We start from the raw sequence: 23,363 nt of genomic DNA on the forward strand, positions 1-23,363 counted from the left end.
ACGGACTGTTCAAACAAGTGACTTTGGCACAAAATATAATTTATGTTATCAATTCTGAAAAAAAAGTTTTAATTTTGGCCCCAAGATTTTAATTGTTTTAACGACGTACTTTCAATAAAACTCAAGTTTTGCACAAAAGATAGTATATTGGGCCCTGGACGAAAAGAAATCTTTGGAATTCTGTATAAGAGACCAAGATTTAAGTTTTTAATATAACGTACTTTCATGAAAAAACAACGATCTTAACACCTCCTACACAGCTTTATAAGCGATGGGAATAAATGGAACATCTTGTACAGAACTGAGGGTGCCACTGCCATATATAACGGCGAAATCGACATTACTACCAGTACTTATAAAACAAGAAGCTCATTTAAGTTTTCTGGAGCCTTAAAGCAGTGGTTCTCAACTCGTTTCAGGCCATGGACCACTGGTCCAGAAAAAATAATATCGTGGACCATATTATTTATGAGCAAGATCGAATTACGAACACAAAACTTCTATTTGGACTTGAAACATAGTTGTTTAAAACCGATTTTCAAGAAGTGAGATACAATTATTTTAGCTAACATTTTAATACTCTTTCAAAATGTAATATGCAATCATCTCTAGTTTATCACCAAACTTAGTGGACGTCCTGTGGACCACCCAAAAATCATCATGGATCACCAGTTGAGAACCAATGCCTTAGGGCTTATACAAACCGAAGCACTCCGTTGAGCTGGTGGACTCTGATCTACGTCTCCCAGGAAGTCGAAAGCGGAAAGTACAATGCGAGTTGGTGACAGGGAGGCGACATTTCTTCTGGCAACGTCGAAGTATGAGAGTAGCAACAGAAAGTAGGGATTCGACCGATTTATTAGTTGCTGAGCCGCTCACTGTATAGGAAATACAGTGTAGCATGCATTCAATCACTGTGTACTCAAAAGTGATACCGATTGCTTATGTGCTACATGCAGTTGGTTTGTAAATTGATGTGTCATGCATGCAGGGTTACATTATAGGTTTATGGCACACATTGATTGCTTATAATCATGTAGGCTATATTTGAAATCACGTTTTCCGGATAAAACGTTAGGGGATATTGCAGAAGCATTTTAATTTGGTCTGCTGCGACACACAGAAATGGGAAGTCATTATTTGCAACGCAAGGTAGGGAAATTAGCGGCAAAAAGCTATGATTGATATATTCTTGTTTAGCAAAGTTGATTTTGGTTTTGCCATAATATATAATGGAGTTAGTACCAAACAAAAGCATATGATTAAATGCAAAACACCATATAATTCGTAAACTAAAGACAGTGCACACTGTCTTCTCATTAGTGCAGCCAGGGTTTTTTAAGGTTTGGTTTGGGTGACCGCTAAGTAGTTTTAAGAGACCGCAAGTGTTTCATTTAAATATCAAAAAATAGCCATATTTGCTTTTGGGAAACCGCTGGAGAAATTTGAACACCTTAAACAACACTGAGTGCAGCTGGTGTTAAGACATTTTCTTATGGGCTAATGTAAACGTCCCTCCAGCTTGTTGGGAATAGCAAGCTGAAAAGTCATGTCTCACCAAATCTGTTCCATGCCACAAACAGGCATAAACCACATGAGAAGCTGGTGCATTGTCTGCAGCTTAACTATTATGCAATATCTCGATGCTTTTAGTTAAACCAAATAAATAAATTTCACATTTTAGGTGCCAGAGGATTATCAGTATGACCACTGCAAAAAATCAAAATCTTACTTCATGACTTAATGAGAGGGGCCGAAAACTAACAAACAAACAAAAAAATACGTACATAAAATCATTAAGAGTTATGCCAGTCAGTTTCAGCCTAAATCAAGTATAAAATTCTGTGATCCTATTTCACACCTGTGGTTTAGCCAAGGGAACGCTTCCTTATGCATATTTTACACAGGAATGACGTGCGTTGAAACGAGAGGTGCTAATGTTAACATGCATAATGTATCTGTGTAAACATGTCTTCGCGAAAAGACTGCGCAAACGCATGCAAATACAAGTATTCTGACATGTGTATATATGTGCAGTAAGCAGCTATGTATAGAACCAAGTAAAGGCAATAAAAACTGCAGTGTTGCCAGATTCTTAAAAAACGCCAGGCTGCCTGTCAAAACTCGCCTTATAAAACCGCAACTGCTAATTTATGCTACAACAAGCCAAAAACAAGCCTAATGTGATCATCATTCAATTGCTTGTATAGACGGATAAAGGTAAAAAAAAACAAAAAAAACATCGCGTTTTAGAAAAGCCGCCAAAAAAAAACGCAACCCGCAATTTGAGGCCAGAAACCAGTCAAATTTGGCGGGTAAATCGCCACCCTGGCAACTCTGCAAAACAGTTTACAACAAAAGCAACCTCCATTTAAAAGGTCATTTTTTACAGTTTGAACAACTTACCAGCCAAATAATCCTTGCACGAAGCGTAGAGAACTTCAATTCCACCTGCTTCGATAAACGAGCGTCTTCCAGATTCTAAATGATAAAAAAACTTTAAAATTAACGAAACATTTCCTTTTGCACGTTAGGCCGTGGCTGTGTGATACAGTGGTTTGCATTTGTGGCTTTACCGAGCTCCAGTCGTGGGTTCGAATCTCTTATTAACCTGGTGTTTGGGTCTACGCCAGGGGTGTCCAAACTTTTTTTGATAGGGGCCAATTTTTACCAGATGAAGACGCCCGCGAGCCAACGTTTTTTTAGAATCAGAACACAAATATACGGGATTTAAGGAAACTGTGGGGTATTGTTGCGTCATCACCATGTACACTTTCTTTTTAACCGGTAAATAAAGTTCCATGAAAAGTTTTGGCGTGAAGTCGCCAAAAACCCCAAAACGTAATCCAAACTATGGCAGTACATACCCAACACAGTTTGAACAAACAGCCGAGGGCCACGTGAAATGCCGCCTGGGGCCGCATTTGGACACCCCTGGTCTACGCCTTTCCGCCTCAAAATGCTTGGGATAAAAACTGGGTTTCAACCATAATGGTAAGCAAACCCAAAACCGGGGGTCAAACCCGTATTTTTTTGATGTAAATCTCAAAAGTTAGATTTCTTAAGGCGCAATTACGATAAAAACGCGGCCTATGGTCCAAACTAGACCCGAAAGATGCTTGTTTTATTCAAACTTAAGCCCGAATTGCGGCCCTATTTATTATGATTCAATACTCTTGTTTATGCGAAAAGTCTTCGGTTCATAACCTTGTTTGTGTTTCAAAGACTGGCGACTGATTTACGATGTTAACGTATAAGCTGGATTGCATTTGTCTGGTCGGAAGCAATGACCGAAAGAGTTTTTCAGAACAGAACTGTTGATCTGTGGGCTATTATTAGCACGCTGGGGGAAACCAAGCAGGAAATAAGATAACTGTTTTCGGTTATGCTGTTGTAATTTGCGCTAAGCATAAAATAGTTATGTTGTTTTAGCAAAGGGTATATGCGTCTGTATAAGCCTTGCGATTATTATCATAAGTTTTAAGCACGCACATCCGCCACAAAAACGATTTAAATCTCGTCTAATGACCCTTGACCAAAAGTAAAAAAAACTGGTCATTTTATCGTTTAAGTGCTGTACACAGTGCAAGCTGCAAAGCCTACGGCGGCATTCGAATCCCCGAAAGAAGCTTATCCGAGAAAAGCGTTCCAATAGCTGAATTACAGACCACATGTTGCTTTTTTAAGAGCCAGCGCAAGCCTAATTGGCACAGAGTCACAGCATGTTTATTATGGGCGTGACATCCAACAATGTATGCCGACGATTTGGTAACGTTTCTTCTGGTCGTTAGGATGTTTCAAACATTTGTACATCTATACAATTTACATATCTGGCCTCAACCAATCTTTTATTATGTTTTACGCAAAAGTAATGAATATTTTGGAACACTATATACGGATCTGTTCATAAGTTTAATGGTGAAAATAACGGCCCAAATAGACGTTAAAAGCGACATGCTTTATTGTTCAAACGTTTCGGCAACCAGACAGAAATTGACCAAAAGCAGGATAAAAATAGATCGCATGTTTACTGTGTTATTTTATCCGATGTCAAAAAGGAAATGTTCTACTTATTCAAATAACTGGGTGCAATTGATGTGGCCTTCATATCACTGATGATGGCATGAGCATTTGCCGAAACGTTTGAACAATAAAGCATGTCGCTTTTAACGTCTATTTGGGCCGTTATTTTCACCAGTAATGAATATTAATTTCTAAACGCGAAAAACCAAAAACCTAGCGAGTTTAAAAATGAACTTGATAGTTTTGTTGGGCTAAAAATGCGAAACTAATGTTTTTCATAAAAAAAACCGATTAAGTGGTGGTAAGAATCTTATCACACTTTTTCAACTTTGGTCAACCCATATATACCTCTTGGTACCCCTGTGACTGATATGGTGCACATAGGCGTCGATTTTTTAGCATAAATTTTCCTTTGTGGGGTGGCGAAATTCAGTAAAGTCGTTTTTACGTGATCAAAACACTCTAGGTTACACGTTAGGATTTGTAGACGGTGTTTGCGGTTATTGGCAAGGAATAAACACGTACATTACTCTGCACGCAATCTTGCTTAACTTGGATATAACACCTATAAAGTTACTTCACATTCACAAATCGTCCATCTAGTTGGGAAGTTATGGTGTCACAATACGTTAGTGATGTAATCACAGCAGCGTACACCGGTTCGAACTGGGCAGCGTTATTAATTCGTAAAAAGTAGTGTGTTTCAAAACGTAACATAACGCACAAAACGCAAACGTGGAATACTTAAATAGGGAAATGTAAATTTATTTCACATGTTCAAGTTTGCAAAAGTATCGAATCGGCATTGCAGTTCGACACGAAATTTGCGCACATGAGCAATTCTATTTCCCGCGCTTAGAAATGGAACACTGTGTAACAATATACTCCCAAACTGCCAATTAACATCCAGACTACACGAAAACGTGAAAATTGCCATTGTTACGTCATAAGTTTTGTGCAGACTTGCTACGGAGGAGCAAATTTGACGAAAATCACTGGAGCGAGTAGCGCAAAGTGGGTTTCCCCCATGCGTTGTTCAAAAACAACAAAGGTTTTGCGTAGCTTGCTTTGCACATGCTCGAAATATACCGACCATTTGAAAGAGCGCATGTAAATGTAAGAAACGCATATCTGCAATGCACGAATATAAACACGGCCAAACAATTTCTGGGGTGGCAGCATAGCTTTTTTATAATGGCTGCCACCCCAGCGATTTTCAGTGGGGAGGCACGCCACCCCTGCCACCCCGGGAATCGACGCCTATGATGGTGCACCCAGGGGTTCGTCGTGCATCAAGTTTGATAAGTGTGGATTAAAACATAATTTGGAACCTAAGTTTACTGTATATATATAATTGGGCATTTACTTCCGGATGGGTCGAACTTACTTAGCACTGCGGTATTCTTGACGATGTTGAGTAGGGATTTCCTCACAGCAACATGACGGTTGGCTCGAAAATCGACTTTGTGATATTCCCGATGCATGGAAAGCATATGCGGGGTGATACTGAGGGCCACAGCACGAGACGCGTTGGCTTCTGCAACCAAAAAACACATAGCACTTGTATACCAAAGAATATGGCATGTTCAGAAAAGATACATTTGGATTCATTTAATGTAAAGGTGACAAAAATGTGAAATAACTTGGTTTACGGAAAGACAACATCTATCTTTACGAAATGGGGTTTAAAGATAAATAAAAACGTGTGTAAATGCTGTACAAGTATAACTCCCATTTACATCATATATTACATTGCAAGAAGCTACTAAATTACATTGTAAAATATTTAAACAACTTTATTCTTAATTTTTAGGGGTCTAGTCACTAGACACTAGACTCTAGTGCAGTGGTTCTTAACCTTTTTTCCTTGCTGCACCCCATTCAATTCAGCAACCAATTTTCGCACCCCCTTTTAAATCACCAACCAATTTTCGCTCCCCCTTCTGTAATTGCTTAAATAGAATAGACCTAACCAACCTTAATGATTCAGCATCCCCGCACCCCCTAGGAACAGTTCTCGCACCCCTTGGGGGTGCGTGCACCCCTGGTTAAGAACCCCTGCTCTAGTGTTTCTAGTTATGCATGCGTTTGAAACTTTTTTGGTTCATACCAATTAGAAACTAGAAGGGTGGCTTAGCACATATTGCCCTTGCATTTACACTATAACCTATTTTAAAACATAAATATATTTCCTATGCTTATTTTGTATTGGGTCCCATATTAGCCATCTTCTTTTATTACTTTAGTCGTTTCTGCAGGCAAAAACTCATGGGTCCCCACACATGCAAAGTTGAAAATATTGCAATTCAAGAGATAACCATGAGAAAGTTGGGTGTTGTCAGGTAAAACACAGTGATCGGCACTGGGCTTAAATAATAATACTATAAAATTAGATTTACCCCAGATATTGTTTGAAGTATGTCCTATTTAACGTTTTAAAAAACTGATCCATTTTAGGGGGCTAGTAGGGCAACTAATTGGGTTCGACACACAAACTAAAAAATATATAAAAACCACAATGACTCAATCAATAGTACTGCAAAATTTCAGCCCAATCCGCCAATGTTAAAAATTTCGACCACTAGAGGTGTTTTGAGCAACAACCGTTAATGTTTCTGACGTCATAAGGCTGTTAACAAGCCCCTAACTGACATGGCGCAAAAACGACCACCAAGCAACATACAACTGGTTGCCCTTGTAACAGTATTGCTCCAAAGAAATCTTTCGTTTGTGGTGCCCAGTAACATACAAATACGTTTTACACTTTAGGGGCTTGTGGGGTAAATGTTAGGACTACAGGGTTGAACACAACAATCGACACCTATAAATGGCATACTATACAAGAAATCCAAATTTCAGCCAATTCTGACACTGTTTGAAACCTCACCCATTTTAGGGGGCTAGCGGGGTAAATACTGGGGTTATCAACAAAAACAAAGTGGGATGCACATCTACATGAATATATCTACCATCTGTGTAAATTTCAGCCAAATCCATCAAACATTTGATGGAAAAACGAGTCGGACAAACTTTGGGTAAAAACACCCATTTTAGGGGGCGAGCGGGGTAAATACTGGGGTTATCAACAAAAACAAAGTGGGATGCACATCTACATGAATATATCTACCATCTGTGTAAATTTCAGCCAAATCCATCAAACATTTGATGGAAAAACGAGTCGGACAAACTTTGGGTAAAAACACCCATTTTAGGGGGCGAGCGGGGTAAATACTGGGGTTATCAACAAAAACAAAGTGGGATGCACATCTACATAACTATATCTACCATCTGTGTAAATTTCAGCCAAATCCATCAAACATTTGATGGAAAAACGAGTCGGACAAACTTTGGGTAGAAAAAAAAAAGAAGAAAGAAAAACAAAAAAAACAAAAACAATTCGAGTAAAATCAATATGTGTCCCCTTCAGGGAAGGGGACCCATAACTAATGGTGTATGTTTAATAATAAAGGAAAGAAAATGCCAACCAAGAAACAAGTAATGACTAAAACCAGTATTTCCTAAATGGCTAAGCACATGATGAAAGACATTGTGGTCACCCAATGCACTGGCACAAACACCCAACAGGAAATAGCTATTCGGTTTTCAGACCATAAGGAAATAATGCCAAGATCACAGCAATGTTGTGTTGAAATGATATTTCAAACCCTTTATGTTTGCCATTTTATGCGCCTCCGGGGGACGGGTGCAATCTTTACGAAAGTTGTAGTCAAAAACAGTAAATATGAACTTACTTGAATGACGAATTAGTAGATTCAAGGCAGCTAAGGAGGTTCTGCAATAAAAATGTTGTTCATTTTTGTGTAAAACAGATCAAATCTTTAGAATTGTACGGAACCCAAAAGTACAAGCCCAAAACCGAATCGGCTCCAAAAGTTTGATTGACAGCCTATTAATAAAGCAGACATACACAATGGACAACGGCTTACGCACGACGTTTTATGGCTGATGGACCATCCAGCAACTAACTCTTTAGCTAGGTAATTTTATTTATTTTAATTACGGACATGTCCGTGATGTAAAGTTCGGCCCGAATCAAGTCCGTTTGTTAAACAATCCTAAGCCCAAATCCAGCCCGACATACGACTATGGAACTCATTAATGTGTACATACTTCAAAGGTATTGGATGCTTTCTAGTCAAGCTTGTTGCTACTTTAAATAGAACATTGACAGCTCCCGCCCGTCCAAGTAAGCTGGCATTCGACGAAGCTTGAAAAAAAATAGAATTATTACCCTAATTTTTCATACTAATGTTGTCATAAAATTCATCACACATTTCAAAACACAACAGTTTTAAGATCAATTGTAAGGCAATACTTAAGTTTACAACATGTAAGGAAATAAATGATAAAAAACTGCAAAGGTTGCGTTTTCGGCAGGGTTAAGGTTTAGTTAATGCATGAGCAAGCTTAATTGATTATGACGTCATAGGTATGTGACGTGACAATAAACAATCGCCGCGTTCCATTTGCTTGGCAATTACAGAACGTTTCTTCTTTTCAATCTTTTGATCAGTTGCATTTTTTTTCTACTAGAAGCAGAATTTCATTACTTTCAACAGATCACTGAACATCCAAAACGGCGCGACTACTCATTAGGACAAGTGGTTCCCAATCTTTATTGACAAATTTATCACTTAACTAGAAAGGTGGCTTTCTGATATACTTCCATTTTATATATTCTATACGATATTTACCAATTTACTATACACATCATTTGATCTACACATATGATTGTTTTTGCAAGCAAAAACGAATGGGTCCCCACACGCGTGTTTGTGCGGATTTACAGTGAACAAACATCCTGGTTATTTTAAGATTTTTAAGGAAAAACCTAATCAACTTTGGCAATAACCCAACTTTAAAAGTTTTGTCCGTATTCTTTTTGCATCATTATTGTTATATAATTACAAAAAAAAACAGTAAATAAGAACGGGAAAAAGACTTTTAATTTAATCTTTGTCCTTGATATTGTCGTTCAAGGTTAGTTTTTAAACACAATTTTCCAAAACTGAAAATGTGCTTGATAACGTAATATAACGACATAGCATGCTGTGCAAAAACAGCTGATTTCTAGTTACCGACACAGACTGTGTCGTAAAACGTCCGTCCGGACGTCAAGCTGAGCACTCCCGCTGCATTCACCCGCCTTTATCGTAAACAAGCGAATTACTCCCTTGAGAGTTGATACGTCTATCTGACTGACAGTGTACACATATTATGGGCTATAAAAGTAACTATTTGGCCGATTAAGGCAAAATTTTAAATACTGAACGATTAACCTACTGCAAACAATTGTTTAACATTTCCGCACATTAGGTCTTGTATTTTGGGCCTAAAACTTATTATTTTGGGGTTTAAAGGGTAAAATGGGTGAATCCAATAAAAAGTTACAAAATTCTTTAGAATAGCTTACATTGGTCAGTACAGCCGTTTTTAATTTTTTTCATTTTGGGGGCCTGTGGGTGAACCGCTGGGTCGTTTGGGGTCAAACTTCAGGAGGATCAAATTTGGATTAATAACTAACATCTGTCCAAATTTGAATACATTTAAAGCACTCTTTCTTGACCAAACGCATTTAACAAACCAGCGTTAGACAGAAAAAAGAAAAAAGAAAAAAAGAAAAAAAAATACGGACAAAAACAATATGTGTCCCCTTCTAGAAGGGGACCCATAATTAACCATTCAAAACATTTTCATTCCACCCAAATAGACTATACAGTATCTTCTAAATATAAACCATACAATACAAAGATCATTTCAAAGTGGGTCTTTTAACAACTTCCTAGGTTATATTCCCAGAGCAAAAGTGTATGTATACGAACTACAAATGTCTGTGTTATCATGAAAAACATAAGAGAAGGTGAAAGAGAGGACTTACAATTGTTGACGCATAGCTTGAGAACGCCCAGTGCTGCAGGAAGCATTCGAAGATGGGAATGGTGGTTGTGGGATGATCTTACAGCTGTGAGTAGCATGGGTAGAGACCCAGTCAACCTAGCTCGCAATGCAAAGCGACGATCTAAGGTAAATAAAGGTGAGGAGTCATCAAGGCGTCTGTCAACTGAAGTGTGCAGTTAATGTTTACAGTGAATATTTACAATGGATTGAATATACTAATAACACACAGCTGTAGGTGTTAAACCTTTACAGAATTAAACCATTTGTTTTGAGAATTGCCAAAGGTTAGCAACTCATACATCAAACTATGTAGAATCATTTTTAACCCAACAAACAGTTCGCCACTAATGATTTTATTTGATTTCAATGGTCACACATTTTACAAATCTGGTACAGTAACATTCCATTTAAGTTTGCACTTAAGTATGATAAAAATAATGCAAATCTAGATTCAACTATTTCAGCAATTTATTGATATTTTTAGAACATTTCAAACAACCTAGTAACAGATAATTGTATCATAAAAACAGATTAAAAAAAATGCAGTGCTGAAACATTCAATTTAAACATATCATGACTTGTATACTAAAGCATCTTACACTCCAAGCCTTGATAAATAATAGTGTATTTCATATAATCATATTTTAGCTAGTCCTTACATTACTTTGGGCCTTACATTACACATATCAATTAAATTTTTGATTTACCCTTTTGTCCCAGTTTTGCCAGGAGGGTAATAATGGCAGACATAAGTCGCCAATCCAAGTCTGCTCCCAAATAGGACAAAGTGTGAAGCAGAACTCGAGTTGCATCATGCGATATCAACCTCTTCATAGCTGTGTTTCCCTCATTTGCAAGTTGAGCTAGTGTGCTTACAAGGGCTAGACATGCGCCTTGGTCATTGCAACTCTAAAATTTAGTAAGTGGGTTTATATATAGATAATTGTAGTCAGTTTTTAAATGGCTAATGTGCCAGGTTTATAACTATTGTTGTAATAGGCAAAATGAATAGGTTTTTAGTAGTCTTTCAATCTTAAATATTCATACACGTGTATAAATAGAAACATACCATTAAACAATATTGTATGTTCTAAAACAGTATTGTATGTTCAAATTAAACAGTATATAAAACAACATACTGTACCAACTACAATAAAAAATGTATTTACAAAACATATATATATAATTGACTTTATCTTTACAAACAAACCATTGAAAAAACATTTGAAAAATCACAAACATGTAATTAAGCCTACTTCCAATGTTGACAAAATAATGTCCAGCCCTGCCTTGCTTGTTACATCTTTTTTGGTTGCCTCTGTAAAACAGCAGTGGAGTATTATTGGCCAATCAAAACAACAATTCTAAAAAACACATGACACATGCAGCACTGCCTGTTTGTGTCACAGCTTTTATCTCAAAGCTGTAAAAAAAGTAATTATATAAATGTTGATAATAACAAATCCAACTGAATGTTAGATATGAAAATAGAAAGCATGAAAAGTATACCATGAAAACAATGTACAGTATGTTAAAGAAAAAGTTGTAACCCAAAAGGGTGTTATACCAAAAACTGTGAAAAAAATATTAGTGCATTTAAATGCAACATATACCACAATATTATCATGCACATAGACTTACGAAGAGACCTTTTCCACATGTTGTTTACTCTAGCACAAGCAACAACAGATTAACTGCAAATGAACGCTAGGCCTAATGAGCCAAACATAACAAATCAGACGCATTGCCAAATATGACCACTGCAGCCTGTCTAGACAGAAGTGTGCCCACAATAGCTTATAAGCACTTGAAAACACTCAAAATGCCTTAAAGTACAGTAGTTTATACACACATAAAAGGTTTTATACAGAGGTTAAGCGTGTTGTACCTTGGTTATTGACAAGTTGAAGTAGTTTGTGACATAGATATCTTGTTTGTTCGCGATCTGGATTGCTTGATATGCCGAGTTTTTCCAAAGAAGATAACACAACTTTGGCCCGAGATCTGCACATAATAAATAAACATTTTTGTTGGTTGGTTTAAGCAAACACTAGTAATATATATATTTTATTTGACACCATAACATAAGAAAACATTGCAAAAAAAATACAGTTTAAAATAGAAGACATAGGTGTCATATACATAAAAAAATAGGTTGGAGTGTTAGCGTGTTAGAAAAATCTGCATGTAAAAGAAGCATTAGTCAAACAGTAAATAGAAAAAGCAGAAAATTGGCCTAATGTGTGTGTTGTGGCATCACTTAACAGCCTTGGGAAAAATACTTAACTATTACCCAAGATTGACATAAACATTTGGTTCCAATAAAAGACACCAACTATCAACAGTAACTGTTCACAAAATCGCTTTTAGTAGAAACCTGGGATAAAGGCAGTGTCAGCATTTAGTAACCACCCAACATATCAGATTCCAAACAGCAACAAAGAAAACACCGGTGAAAACACTGTTACAACAAGGCTGAGCAGGCCAGAAGGGCATTGACCATTGTCAGCAATGAATTGGGCATTTGGGGCGGTGAGATTTGGTTGTGTACAGACATGTCCAGTTGGGAGTTACAAATAAACTGTGTGGCTCACATGTGAAAAGGGATTACCTTTGACAAAAAAGCTGTACAAACACTACTTACATTGTCTAACTAAACAAAAACTATTTTTGAAAATAATGTCTTTGTCTACAAATTTAATGAATAATAGGCTTAAGTGCATGTTAGTTACCAAACTAAATATTTAATACATCCAATTTACTGTATAACTGTTTAAAACTGCACATAATGTACAATAAAGGTAGTTGCCATAATTAGATGAAACCATACACATTGTAGCAACAGCTATGATGCTTAGCACTTGATACTTGCATTCTTTATTATTAAACTGGTGCTGTTTTCATGGAGGCAAAGTTACTTGGCTTTCATTATGTTTTAATGTTAGTAAAAGATCTAAAAATATGTTTAACACACAGACACTTTGTTTTGTAGTACAGTATTGCCCAGGTAGTCATTGAAATAATCAATGTGTGTAGAGTGTCTGTAAACAACAAACAAAATCCCTGCCGAAAAACAATCAACAACAAAACACTTACTTCACTTCAGTAGATCCTTTGCTTGACTTTGTTGAAGACATTATTTTTATCCATTACATTAGACACCTTTCAGTCATTTATTACCTTCTGCAATTTAGCAAATTGTTAAAATTTTCTTGACACAACTGGTTACATTAATTGTATACAAGTTGCTGAAAGTCTAATTGCGATAAAGTGTGTCAAACATATATCGATGCATTTCATCTTCTCATGACGGAGCAAAAGTTACCGTACATAAAATGCTTTTTTACAGTCTAATCAAGATTTCAAGTAATTTTAATACTTATTTTATGTCATACAGTTAAAACAGTTTTGAATACACTTTGCCACTTTTTGCACAACAATGAGATGAACATTCATTTGAGTGAGGCTTATAGTGGCATAAGAATTGTAATCTAAACCATAGCCGTTTGTTGAGAAAATCATTACTCACATAAGCAAGCTGGCATAATGGTCATATGATTGCCAGATTATGCTAACTGAGTATGACTAACAATCAGCAGAAAATCTGCTAAGGGGTTCAAAATCATCATAAATACATTTTTGCTAACCAAGATTTTACACATAACCACCCTTGCAACAGAACTAACAATTAAATCGACAGAAAAACACATACTGGTCACAAAATTACATTAAAAGTGACAGCAAAGTTTATGTTTAATTCCATTACAGTGGAGACAATAAAGAACACGCTAAACGCATAACTAAAACAACAAAATTTACTCTCATAATGAATACTTTAGCAAAACAAACAGTGTAAGGAAAACACAAACAGATTTGCTTTCACTCTAAACTTGCTATGGACAACTCAGTCTATTACGAAACTCGCCGGCAAAAGAAAACAATTGTAGGTTTAGCGAACCAGAACCGTTTTGTTGTTTGTCAAATGCCTTTTTTCATATCGACCAATGTGGCTTAAATCAATACATGTAGTTTTATAAGTATACCTTGATTTTATTTTTACTCAAACATCAACTCTTGTTATTTGATAAAAATAATTGTTGTTTTGAGTATTTTGTGTGAATAAAAAAATATTTTACCTTTAGCGTCACTTAGCGGCAAGACTTAGTTGTCATGGAAATGAAATATCCTTGATAACACAGCACATTTATTTATGTTTTACGACCAAATTTTACAAATTAAACTGTTACGTTCAAAAATGAAAACATTTTTAAATTATTTAGAAAAAATAGTACCAATTACACACATTTTTATATCTTATTGCCTTAAAAACGTTCAATACAAATTATATTTTACCATATTCTGTAGCAACGGATCAGAGATAATCAACAATTCCGACAACTGCATAAACTTAAAAGTGCTATTTTCAGGTTATTGTTCAGTAGCCTTGATTTCTCACATTTTAGGTTTCAAAATGTCTAAGAAACGAGGGAAAAGCTCGTCAGCTGCCGGACAAGGACGCTGGGAGGCTGGTCTTATGAACTATACGTTTGAAGAGGTGCATGAATAATTTGTTTTTGACTGCAATCAATATTTTTGCTGATGTCCAGTAAACATTATATAACAGTGCATTTTGCTTTAATTTTATTGCTTTTTTAGGAAACTTGGAAAGCAAATATTCAGTTTGTTGTGGAAGGAGACTTGCTGGATGAAGCTCACATTAAAGCTTTGACAAATGTTGTGAAAATTCCACAGAGAAGGTTGTTTAGTTATCTTCACAAAGATGACTTAATGACCATGGTAATTAATTTTATGTTTTGTTTTTTTAACATTGCCAAATGTTCTTGACTGCAAACTATTGAAAAAAAATTGGTATTTTTACCGCAGAGGTGCCTTTTGGTAACAGTTGCATTGGGAAAATTCAGTCTGATTTTAATGACCCTGAATTGTCGCGGTTGTTTTACTTGGAGGGAGATTTCAATAATTACTACAGTTCGATCAGCCATTATTAATGAATTGTACCCTTTACTGTTTTGATAATGTTTTAATAATGCAGAGTTTTTTGCCTTAGTGATTGTTATAGTGCCATTGTGTTGCTATGACTTCTTTTCTCCAAGCAAGATATACTTAACTCAATTTTTAGGTTAATGAGCTGGGCAACCCTAAGAACAAGAAGCCACCAAAACTTCCTCAGTTTTATGAGATCACAGAGATCATATTTGGTCTTCAAAACGCGGGGCAAGATATTCCGCTTCCACTCTGGGCAAAACTTATCAAGTTTGGTCTTGTAAATATTAAAGACAATGACCTTCACCGAAGAGAGGAAATGAAAAACAAAGAAGACAAAGAAAAGACTGGAAAAGGATCAGGTTTAGATTTTGTTTTGTATTTTACCAAGCTTTCTGTTTTATTGTTGCTATATGTCTCAAGCATACTTACAGGTTACAATTTTGCTGTAAAATAGTCACATTTGTAATGTTAGAGCAACAACTTCCAACAAGCTAATAAACAATAAGCGTCAGACAGTGCACACAGTCCTCATATTGCTCCCAACAAAGGGTGCCTTCAAATGGTTATACTAGCCAATATTGCCACCTCTTGTCACCAGTTGCACTGAACTGACCTTATAGGTTGAAACAGTGTGCATTGTCTGCAGCATATATTTTGCAATGTTTATCAAATTTTATAGTAAAATCAAAAACTGCAAGTTTATTTGGAGCACTTAATTATAGTTTAATGAGGTTTAAACCTTAAAAATAAATGTCACAGCTATTTTGTCATTTGTGGCTTGGTGCAGGGCTTTCCTAAAATTACAAAACATAATAATAATGTAAAGCGCAATTTAAAGGCTGTATGTCATATTGTACTTTCAACATGCCATTTTGTTACTGTTTCTTTTTGTCACTGATTCAAGATAGTTATATATTGTAGCTAGTTGCATATAAATACAAGCTATTAAATTGCATTTAAGATTAACAAAAATTGTGTTTTATAGATATTTGATAAAAACTTGTTTAATTTTATCTGAAGGCAAGAAAAGGCCACGAAGCAAATCACCTGGAAAATCAAAAGGCAAGAAGACCCCAGAACCACAACTTCCAAAGAAAGATTGGAGCACATTGAAGAAGAGAGGAGATGATGATGATGACAATAAGTTTATAGGCACGATTTGTTAACATGTTCTACAAACAAATGAGTTTTCAGTGTAACACTATTTAGATAAAGTGCTGATATAGAATGGTTTTTGCATGAAACGATAAAGTTACTTGAAACTATCAGTTTTTTTAGACTTTTTATAAGTATAGTACCGAAGAGTTTTTGACTTACTTACTTCCATTTAACTGTCCCCTCCACTTTGTTGCACTTTATAACGTCTCAACGTGGCTCAGCTATTTACAGCTTGTTGAATATTTTAGTGCAGGGGTTCCCAACCTTTTTACGATCCTGTACCACTTGGATGCTCTGCACTGCCACGCGTCCCACCATAAAGCACTAATGTGCTCTATGCCTTCATTGTATCAACTAATTAATTTGTTCGAATCATATTTCATTCAACGCTAGCTTAAGCTACAAAACGGTAGATGATATCTATCAAGAGCAATCATTGGACATAATTAACGCCCACTGTGCCACAGCGTTGTTCGGCTTTTCATAGCAACTATGCTTTTTGTTGAGAACCTGTATTTTGAAGATCGCAATGATACGAAACAACAGGAATAGTTACGTAACAATGACAATAGGCCTGGGTAATGTTTTTTTGAACAAAACCATAAAGTTGCAAATCGAGGTTTTTGTAAACAAAACAGAAGCTACTCGCGTACCACCTAAAAAGCCTTCGCGTACCACCTGTTGGGAACCCCCCCTTTAGTGCAATTGTGCTGCTACAATTTGCTTCACCAGGCGAAAAAACTAAACTCAACTAACCTAAGTACTAATTACAAAGCAAGAATACTGAGAATGTGTAACTGAAATGATTTTCTTATACAGATGATGAACCAGATGATGGCCCACAACATTACATATTCGTCAGTGGCTTCAAGAGGGCTCAACTTCTGCCTATTCTTGTTGAGCTTGGAATCAACATTAATGGCATCATTAGAATCGAGTCGGAATCTTATGATGTTTTGAAAAATGTTGATGAAACTCACAAATCATCATTAAATCTTGATGGTTTGTAAATGTGTTTTTAATTGTCACATTTTTTTATTTTTATTGGTGCAATTTCAAGCTTAAGCATTTATCAAGACAAACAAGGTTGTAACCTATTGTGGGGTTTTTGCTGTATTATGAATGAGTTAAATGTAAGACTTAATAAGTTAGGTGAGCCAAAGTTAGTGCTGTTACTTTCTGTGTGACAATATTTGTTTTTAGCCCTAAATAAAGCAACACAGGCCATTGCAGTGCTAAGAAATAGCAAAATGTGACCATGTAGATTGAACATCGCTTATTTACACCACTAAACTCAACTTTTTTACCACAAACTGTTGTAATAAACTGTACCTTTTTTGTTACATGCAGATCAAACCTTTTTCAGGTAACTGACTAATCGTTTTAGTTACATGCTTTTTGTCTTTACAGAGGAAGCCCAATCTGCAGCTAGAATAAAACAAGAGTCTGCATACAAGGAGCTTGCTCTCTTCTGGAAGCTTCTACCAGTTGTTTTAGATCGCGCTCCACCCACATCGAGACTACAGGATCTTGGCATCCACAAACACGTTGTCACCGATTCTATTCTTCCAACAGACTGGGAAGATCAAGATAATATGGTATGCATATTTGCACAGGAAAGTGAAATAGCCCTACAGTCGTCAATTTGCTGCATAATTTGGAATAAAGCACAGAAACAAGGATTAAGCTCTGTGTATTTTACTAAGTTAGTGAATATTCAACACTGCGAACATTGTTCGTATTTGTAATTTGTTTTTAAAGAATTGCTAAACAATTTTAATGTTTTGAAGTTTACCTTAATTACTATTTGAATTAAAAAAATACAACATATCACACATTTTAAAGCCAAAACAAAGCCCTTTTTATTTCTAAAGCCTAAGCAAGCCCTTTTAAGCCAATTTGTTACATTTTATTAAATGTGTGTTTTTTGATTTAGTTGCTAAACATGTGTTTTATTACAGATTGGATTTGGGACAACTTTGTTCGAAGAGCTTGCTTGCAAAGTATACGACTCGCTAGATGCACAGCGGCAATACTTGCACTATCTGAAAAATCTCAAGCTGCTTCATGTACCTGTTTATGGAGAGAAGCCACCTTCTGAGCAAGAAGTCACTCAACCAGAACACAGAAATGTCCCATCAGCAACTGGTTTGTAACTATTTTGTTCTTTTTTGTGTTATTACTTTTTGAACATTTTATAAATGAGTTGTGATTTAGATTTTGTTTTCTTAATATGTCTTTTAGTTTGAAAAATGATTCGTCATCATTTTGCTAAGCAATCAAAATTTTTAAAACTGTTGTCACCTGTTGGATTTGATTAAATACTGTTTACTATTTGGAGTTTTAATATACTTTCGTAGTTTTACATTTTTTGGTCTTAAATACTAAGCAACCAATTGCTTAAAAACTAATTTGTTATGTACCAACAAAACACTCAAGCAATGGCCACACCAAGCATTTCTTACAAAAAAAAACATTTCCTACAGTTATCTTTAGGCAGTTGTTCCAAATATTTTATAGTCCCTGGCATCCTGAAAGTAATTTGAAACCCAACTTGTGCCCCCTTCCCCATGCGTACTGTCCATTTATTAAAGGTTATTCATGGTCCCCAGTTGAAAAATGCTAGCCTACAAATTTTCAGTTGCATATTTCAGTAGGTTACAAAACACTGGTTTAAAACAATAAAAAAAAATATTATGTTGTTTATGCAACAGGAAAGCGTGAGAAAACCAAAGCGACATTGGAACCACCGGGTGCAGCAGAGGAAGTTGCACCCCCAGTTGTGCCCCCCTTACGTCAGGAAGTTGACATGAGATATTATAAAGATTTGATGAATTGTGTTCCGATGGAGTCCGTTAGTGTTTCACTTATGATGCACTGTATGCTAGAACAGGTAAGACTTGTAATCATTATGTGATCAAATTGCACTTAAAAAAACTTTTATAGCAGCAGTGTCCACCCTTGGATGTTTTAATAAAGCAGATAGGCAAATTTAATACAATCAGATAGTTTTATTGAATAAAAAATGCTCATAAAAAAAGTCAAAAAAATGGCGAATAGAGCAAATGCTTTCACAGTGTTGATAAAAACATACATTTGACAATAAAAGATTTTGAACGGTTTTTAATATAAAAGAGGAAAAACACATTGTGAACAGATTTTGTAAAATCTATGTAGTTTGGATAATTTCTTTCAAATTTTGTGTGACATTTTCTATTTAAACCTAACTTCTTTTTTGATTAACTTTAAATGTGGTACTAATGTTGCATTTTCAGTACAAATAAATTTAAATTTGGTAGAATTTTTAGCAATAACTTATGTTTCATTTCAGGTTGTGGCAACAGAGACTGACAAAGTGCCACCTAGTGAGAAGGAACCTGAAACTCGGTCTGACGGAATTCACCTTGCTCTTGCTGAATGCATTGCTGATGCTTTGGAAGGCTTGTGCTTGTCTGAAGAAGACGAAATGGTAACCTGGTTGCATATTAACAGATTTTGACGGACATGCATGCTTTGTTATTCAAACTTTTCGGCAGATGCTTATGCCACCACATTTGAGATTTATTGTAAACTCTGAAATATTTTATGTATTGTATTAAGTAGCTATTGGTAAATTATTAAAGACAATTTCTTACAACTTTCAAAAAGGTTTTAGGCAGCCTATAGGGAAAACAATGCATTTTTTTAGGTTGTTGAAAAAGACTTTCCATCTTATAAGAAGAAGAAAGAGGCTTTTCTTGAAAAGAACAAAAAACAGGAAGGTCCAATTCTGTTACAATTTGGTGACGATGCAGCTGTAAGGACTCACCATCTTAAAGAGTTCGATGGATTCAAACCAATAGTTGCTGAAGAATCAGTATTGGCTCAACTACCATCATCTAGGTATTAAATTTTAGGGATGGACCAAAACTGCAATTGTTTTGTTTGGTGCACACCAAGCTCATGTAATGCTCAGTGCATTCTGACGTCGCAAACATTCCCAATTCCACCTTAGTTTTATAGCTCTCCAAGGTCCCTTACATCACCAGCAGGGTAGAGTATTTAGTTGTAAAGGCCAAAAATGTACATGTTTTTCCACCATCTAACGCATTTACAAAAACAGTCAGTTTTTTTTTTTGGAAACCCTTTTGAACACTAGTTTTGTATGTTAGCAGGGCATGAATATGCAAATTTTATGCTCGGGTCAGTTTGTGCATCTGCCAGCCCAAGCCCTGAGTATCAAAAACAGTGATGCTCAGTACCGAGTACTCTGGTTCTGGCCTGGCTAGACACATCCCTATTAAATTGTGGTATTATAACTAAATACTTTGCAACGAAACTATAATATATTGCAGAATGTGATCTCAAATTGAGATTGAGTTCTCAATGGACTTACATTGAGTATTTTTAACTTTTAAAAACAATAAATAACTTTTAAACATTGAAAAGCTTGATTAGATTGCTGAAAGAATTTTACTACTTTTAAAAAACATCTCATATATCAGTTTGAACTAACTACTACAATTAATTTTACTTAAAATGTACAGACCATATTAAATTAATTGTTTGTCCATTTCGGCAAACTTTTTTGTGCGAATAACTGGATTATGCGATTGATTTTAATGTTAAGTTATAGGCAATGGTTTCACAATCTCTATGCAATTATCTGGATTTCTGTGTATTGCACTTAAATGCAACAATAATTTAATCCTTATCCAAGAATTTGTGTTTAGATTGTCCAGCAATATAAATGCATCAGCAAACACTTTGAGTGAGAGACAAGCCCGTCTCCACGAATTGCTTCAGTTTACAGCCACAAATGACAAATCAGATAAATTGCAATCAGTAAGCAACACTGAAATTGACCAAGCACTAAGGCAGTTTGTGTTCGAGAACATGGAATTGTCCGCTGTGGATAAAGCTGGCGTCATTAAAGCTCCAGTAAACAAGAATGGTAAGACATAGGAGAGTGCCCATCTGGAGTCATTTCAAATACATAGCTTTATTTAGTAGTGATGGGACGATACCAGGTTTTGAAGCGAGTACCGATACTGAGTATGAGTACCACATGTATATACCTTCGATACCGAGTATGGTTACCGAGTACTTAAGTGTAGTGTTGTACTTAGTTGTATATCACTGACAAATTTATGTGACATGGTCGGGGTACAGGCGTGCACACACACATGCCGAAAAATGTATTCACCATCGTGATAGCGAAAAAACGTACAAAACGAACTGGCGGAACTTTTTTCCAATTTTATGCTGTCCGAAGCAAATATTAGCATAAAGTTGCCCATATTCTTATGGTGTAAACCGGCATTTGGTACTCGCACATTGGTATTGAAAAATGAGACAAAATATTTTGATACCGAGTATGAGTATCGATACCACTGAAATCGTTCGATACCGAGTACCGGGTACTTGTCCCATCCCTATTATTTAATGTGAAACTTTATTCCTGAGTGTAAAATTTTCTCACTGTCAGATGGGCCAAAACTGTCAATATTCTGTTTGGTCAAACCCCGAGCATTTCTTATTATTGCTCACTGCTCGTCAAGCTTGTTTGGGACATTGTGACATCACATTATTTCCAATGCCATGATAGTTTTGTAGCTTTCCAATGACCCTTATGTTGCCAGCCAGAAAGCCGTGAAGTACACATCTTTTCAACATCTAACCCAGGGGTGGGCAACCCCTGGCACGCATGCCAAAGTTGGCACATGAGGTGGTTTTTCATGGCACGCCAAACGGTTTGCGTGTTTATATTGAAGTAACAATTTAACCTGTTACACTGCTTGTTTATAGTTTTTGTAATGGCATTGTCTTAAAATTTTACATGCTCAAAACACTCTGATTTCTCTTTATTATTGATATCTGCTGGCACCAACCACTATTATTTAGAAAAACGCTGGTACGCGAGGTCATTAACACATGGAAATAACAAGTAAATTAGCATGTGTCACCTAAAAGGTTGCTGACCCCTGATCTAACCCATTTAAAAATCGGGTGTTTTTACACTTCTTCAAGCTAATAATACTTAGGTTCAAGAAAAAAACAAATCACATTTTTTGTTTAGTATCGCCTTTGTAATGCCAATTTGTGTTATAAATACAAAGTGGATTTGTTCAAAGGTAAACAAAAATAACAGGCCGGATATATTCAAACATCTTAAAATATTCTTGTTACAACTATTTTGCAGTCAACTTGTGGGATGATCCTTACATGGAACTTGTCAACAAGCTAAAGTCGATGGATTCAAAATTGTGCCAAACCACAGACGGTCAGTAAACTAGGGACAACGCTAAACCTTCATCAATATAATATTGTAAAACAGAGGTACACATTATTTGCAAAGATGGCCGAGTGTTTAGTGTGACTGCTTTGTGATCACAAGGTTATGGGTTTTAATTCTATCTTGGTCTTTTGTGTTTCCCTGAGCAAGAAACGTGTGCAGCATTGCTTCAACCCAGTGGAACCCGATGGGTTGAAAGAAATTGAAATCACCAACTGCCTAAGTTGAAAAAAAATATGGCAATAATCTAGGCAGTTTGACAGCGGACTCACTATTGAGTTGAGTTGAGTTTATTTCGCTTGGTGAAAGAAAACATAGCGACACAATTGCACTAAAAACAAACACCAAGCTGAAAATGGCTGTGCAATGTTGAGACGTTACGGGGCGCAGAAAAAGTGGAGGGCACAATTGGTGGATCATGATTAAACACGCTGCAGCTTTGTCCGCCGACCTAGGATAAAAATGAAACAATCAAACTAAGTGTTAAATTTTGTTTACTTTTAGGATAACTATAAGCCTGTACATTGTTTAGGTGCATTTGTGGATAAAAATCAAACATTAGAGTGAAAGTTGAAATTTGCCACAATGTTAAATGAGAAAAAAAGGGTTAAGATAAAGATGCATTTTTTTCACCATAAAATTTGTGTTTGAATTTGCCGCTAAACTTTGTTTGCTGTTTTTTTTAATGTTTTCTGCTTACAAATATTTCAGATTCATCTGAACCTCCAAAAGTTGACACTTCCAAGCTGCAGAGTGAAGTGGATGATTTTGTTGAACCGAAAAGAGGTTTGGACAGCTACTGTTTCTCAGAAGCTTTTAAGAAAACTGTTCTGCTACAGGTATAAATCAAATTTATTGAATTCCACACATGCATATCACAAATTTTACAAATTTATAGCACAGCCACACTTGGTTCAGTGACATACTTTACTGTAAAAATTGACAATTGAAACTTGTCAAGTACTGTGTGCCGTGATCGCTG

At 36.0% G+C, this 23,363-nt stretch overlaps 2 protein-coding genes across 2 annotated transcripts in view; one reads left to right on the forward strand and one right to left on the reverse strand.

The window, feature by feature from the left end:
- The window catches only part of LOC145213427 (cytosolic carboxypeptidase 1-like), a 28,265-nt gene extending 14,407 nt beyond the window's left edge, over nucleotides 1–13,858 (reverse strand). The window contains exons 1-10 of the mRNA XM_080081697.1: nucleotides 13,039–13,858; nucleotides 11,831–11,946; nucleotides 11,199–11,260; nucleotides 10,650–10,851; nucleotides 9,923–10,063; nucleotides 8,155–8,251; nucleotides 7,776–7,816; nucleotides 5,411–5,560; nucleotides 2,407–2,481; nucleotides 705–878 (exon numbers count right to left, since the gene is read on the reverse strand). Of these exons, the coding sequence (XP_079937823.1) occupies nucleotides 705–878; nucleotides 2,407–2,481; nucleotides 5,411–5,560; nucleotides 7,776–7,816; nucleotides 8,155–8,251; nucleotides 9,923–10,063; nucleotides 10,650–10,851; nucleotides 11,199–11,260; nucleotides 11,831–11,946; nucleotides 13,039–13,079 (1,099 nt within the window). The 5' untranslated portion in view covers nucleotides 13,080–13,858. The remainder of the gene's footprint in view (nucleotides 1–704; nucleotides 879–2,406; nucleotides 2,482–5,410; nucleotides 5,561–7,775; nucleotides 7,817–8,154; nucleotides 8,252–9,922; nucleotides 10,064–10,649; nucleotides 10,852–11,198; nucleotides 11,261–11,830; nucleotides 11,947–13,038) is intronic.
- Nucleotides 13,859–14,344: 486 nt separating this feature from the next.
- LOC145213472 (sperm-associated antigen 17-like) overlaps nucleotides 14,345–23,363 on the forward strand; it is a 38,018-nt gene continuing 28,999 nt past the window's right edge. Inside the window, exons 1-13 of the mRNA XM_080081758.1 lie at nucleotides 14,345–14,497; nucleotides 14,599–14,739; nucleotides 15,083–15,308; nucleotides 15,970–16,101; nucleotides 16,927–17,109; nucleotides 17,518–17,705; nucleotides 18,069–18,255; nucleotides 18,822–19,000; nucleotides 19,439–19,576; nucleotides 19,796–19,989; nucleotides 20,820–21,040; nucleotides 22,289–22,369; nucleotides 23,093–23,220. Coding sequence (XP_079937884.1) covers nucleotides 14,414–14,497; nucleotides 14,599–14,739; nucleotides 15,083–15,308; nucleotides 15,970–16,101; nucleotides 16,927–17,109; nucleotides 17,518–17,705; nucleotides 18,069–18,255; nucleotides 18,822–19,000; nucleotides 19,439–19,576; nucleotides 19,796–19,989; nucleotides 20,820–21,040; nucleotides 22,289–22,369; nucleotides 23,093–23,220 — 2,082 coding nt within the window. The 5' untranslated portion in view covers nucleotides 14,345–14,413. The remainder of the gene's footprint in view (nucleotides 14,498–14,598; nucleotides 14,740–15,082; nucleotides 15,309–15,969; nucleotides 16,102–16,926; nucleotides 17,110–17,517; nucleotides 17,706–18,068; nucleotides 18,256–18,821; nucleotides 19,001–19,438; nucleotides 19,577–19,795; nucleotides 19,990–20,819; nucleotides 21,041–22,288; nucleotides 22,370–23,092; nucleotides 23,221–23,363) is intronic.

This window comes from Phallusia mammillata, chromosome 2 (assembly GCF_965637545.1).
Source record: "Phallusia mammillata chromosome 2, kaPhaMamm4.hap1.1, whole genome shotgun sequence".
Lineage (NCBI taxonomy): Eukaryota > Metazoa > Chordata > Ascidiacea > Phlebobranchia > Ascidiidae > Phallusia > Phallusia mammillata.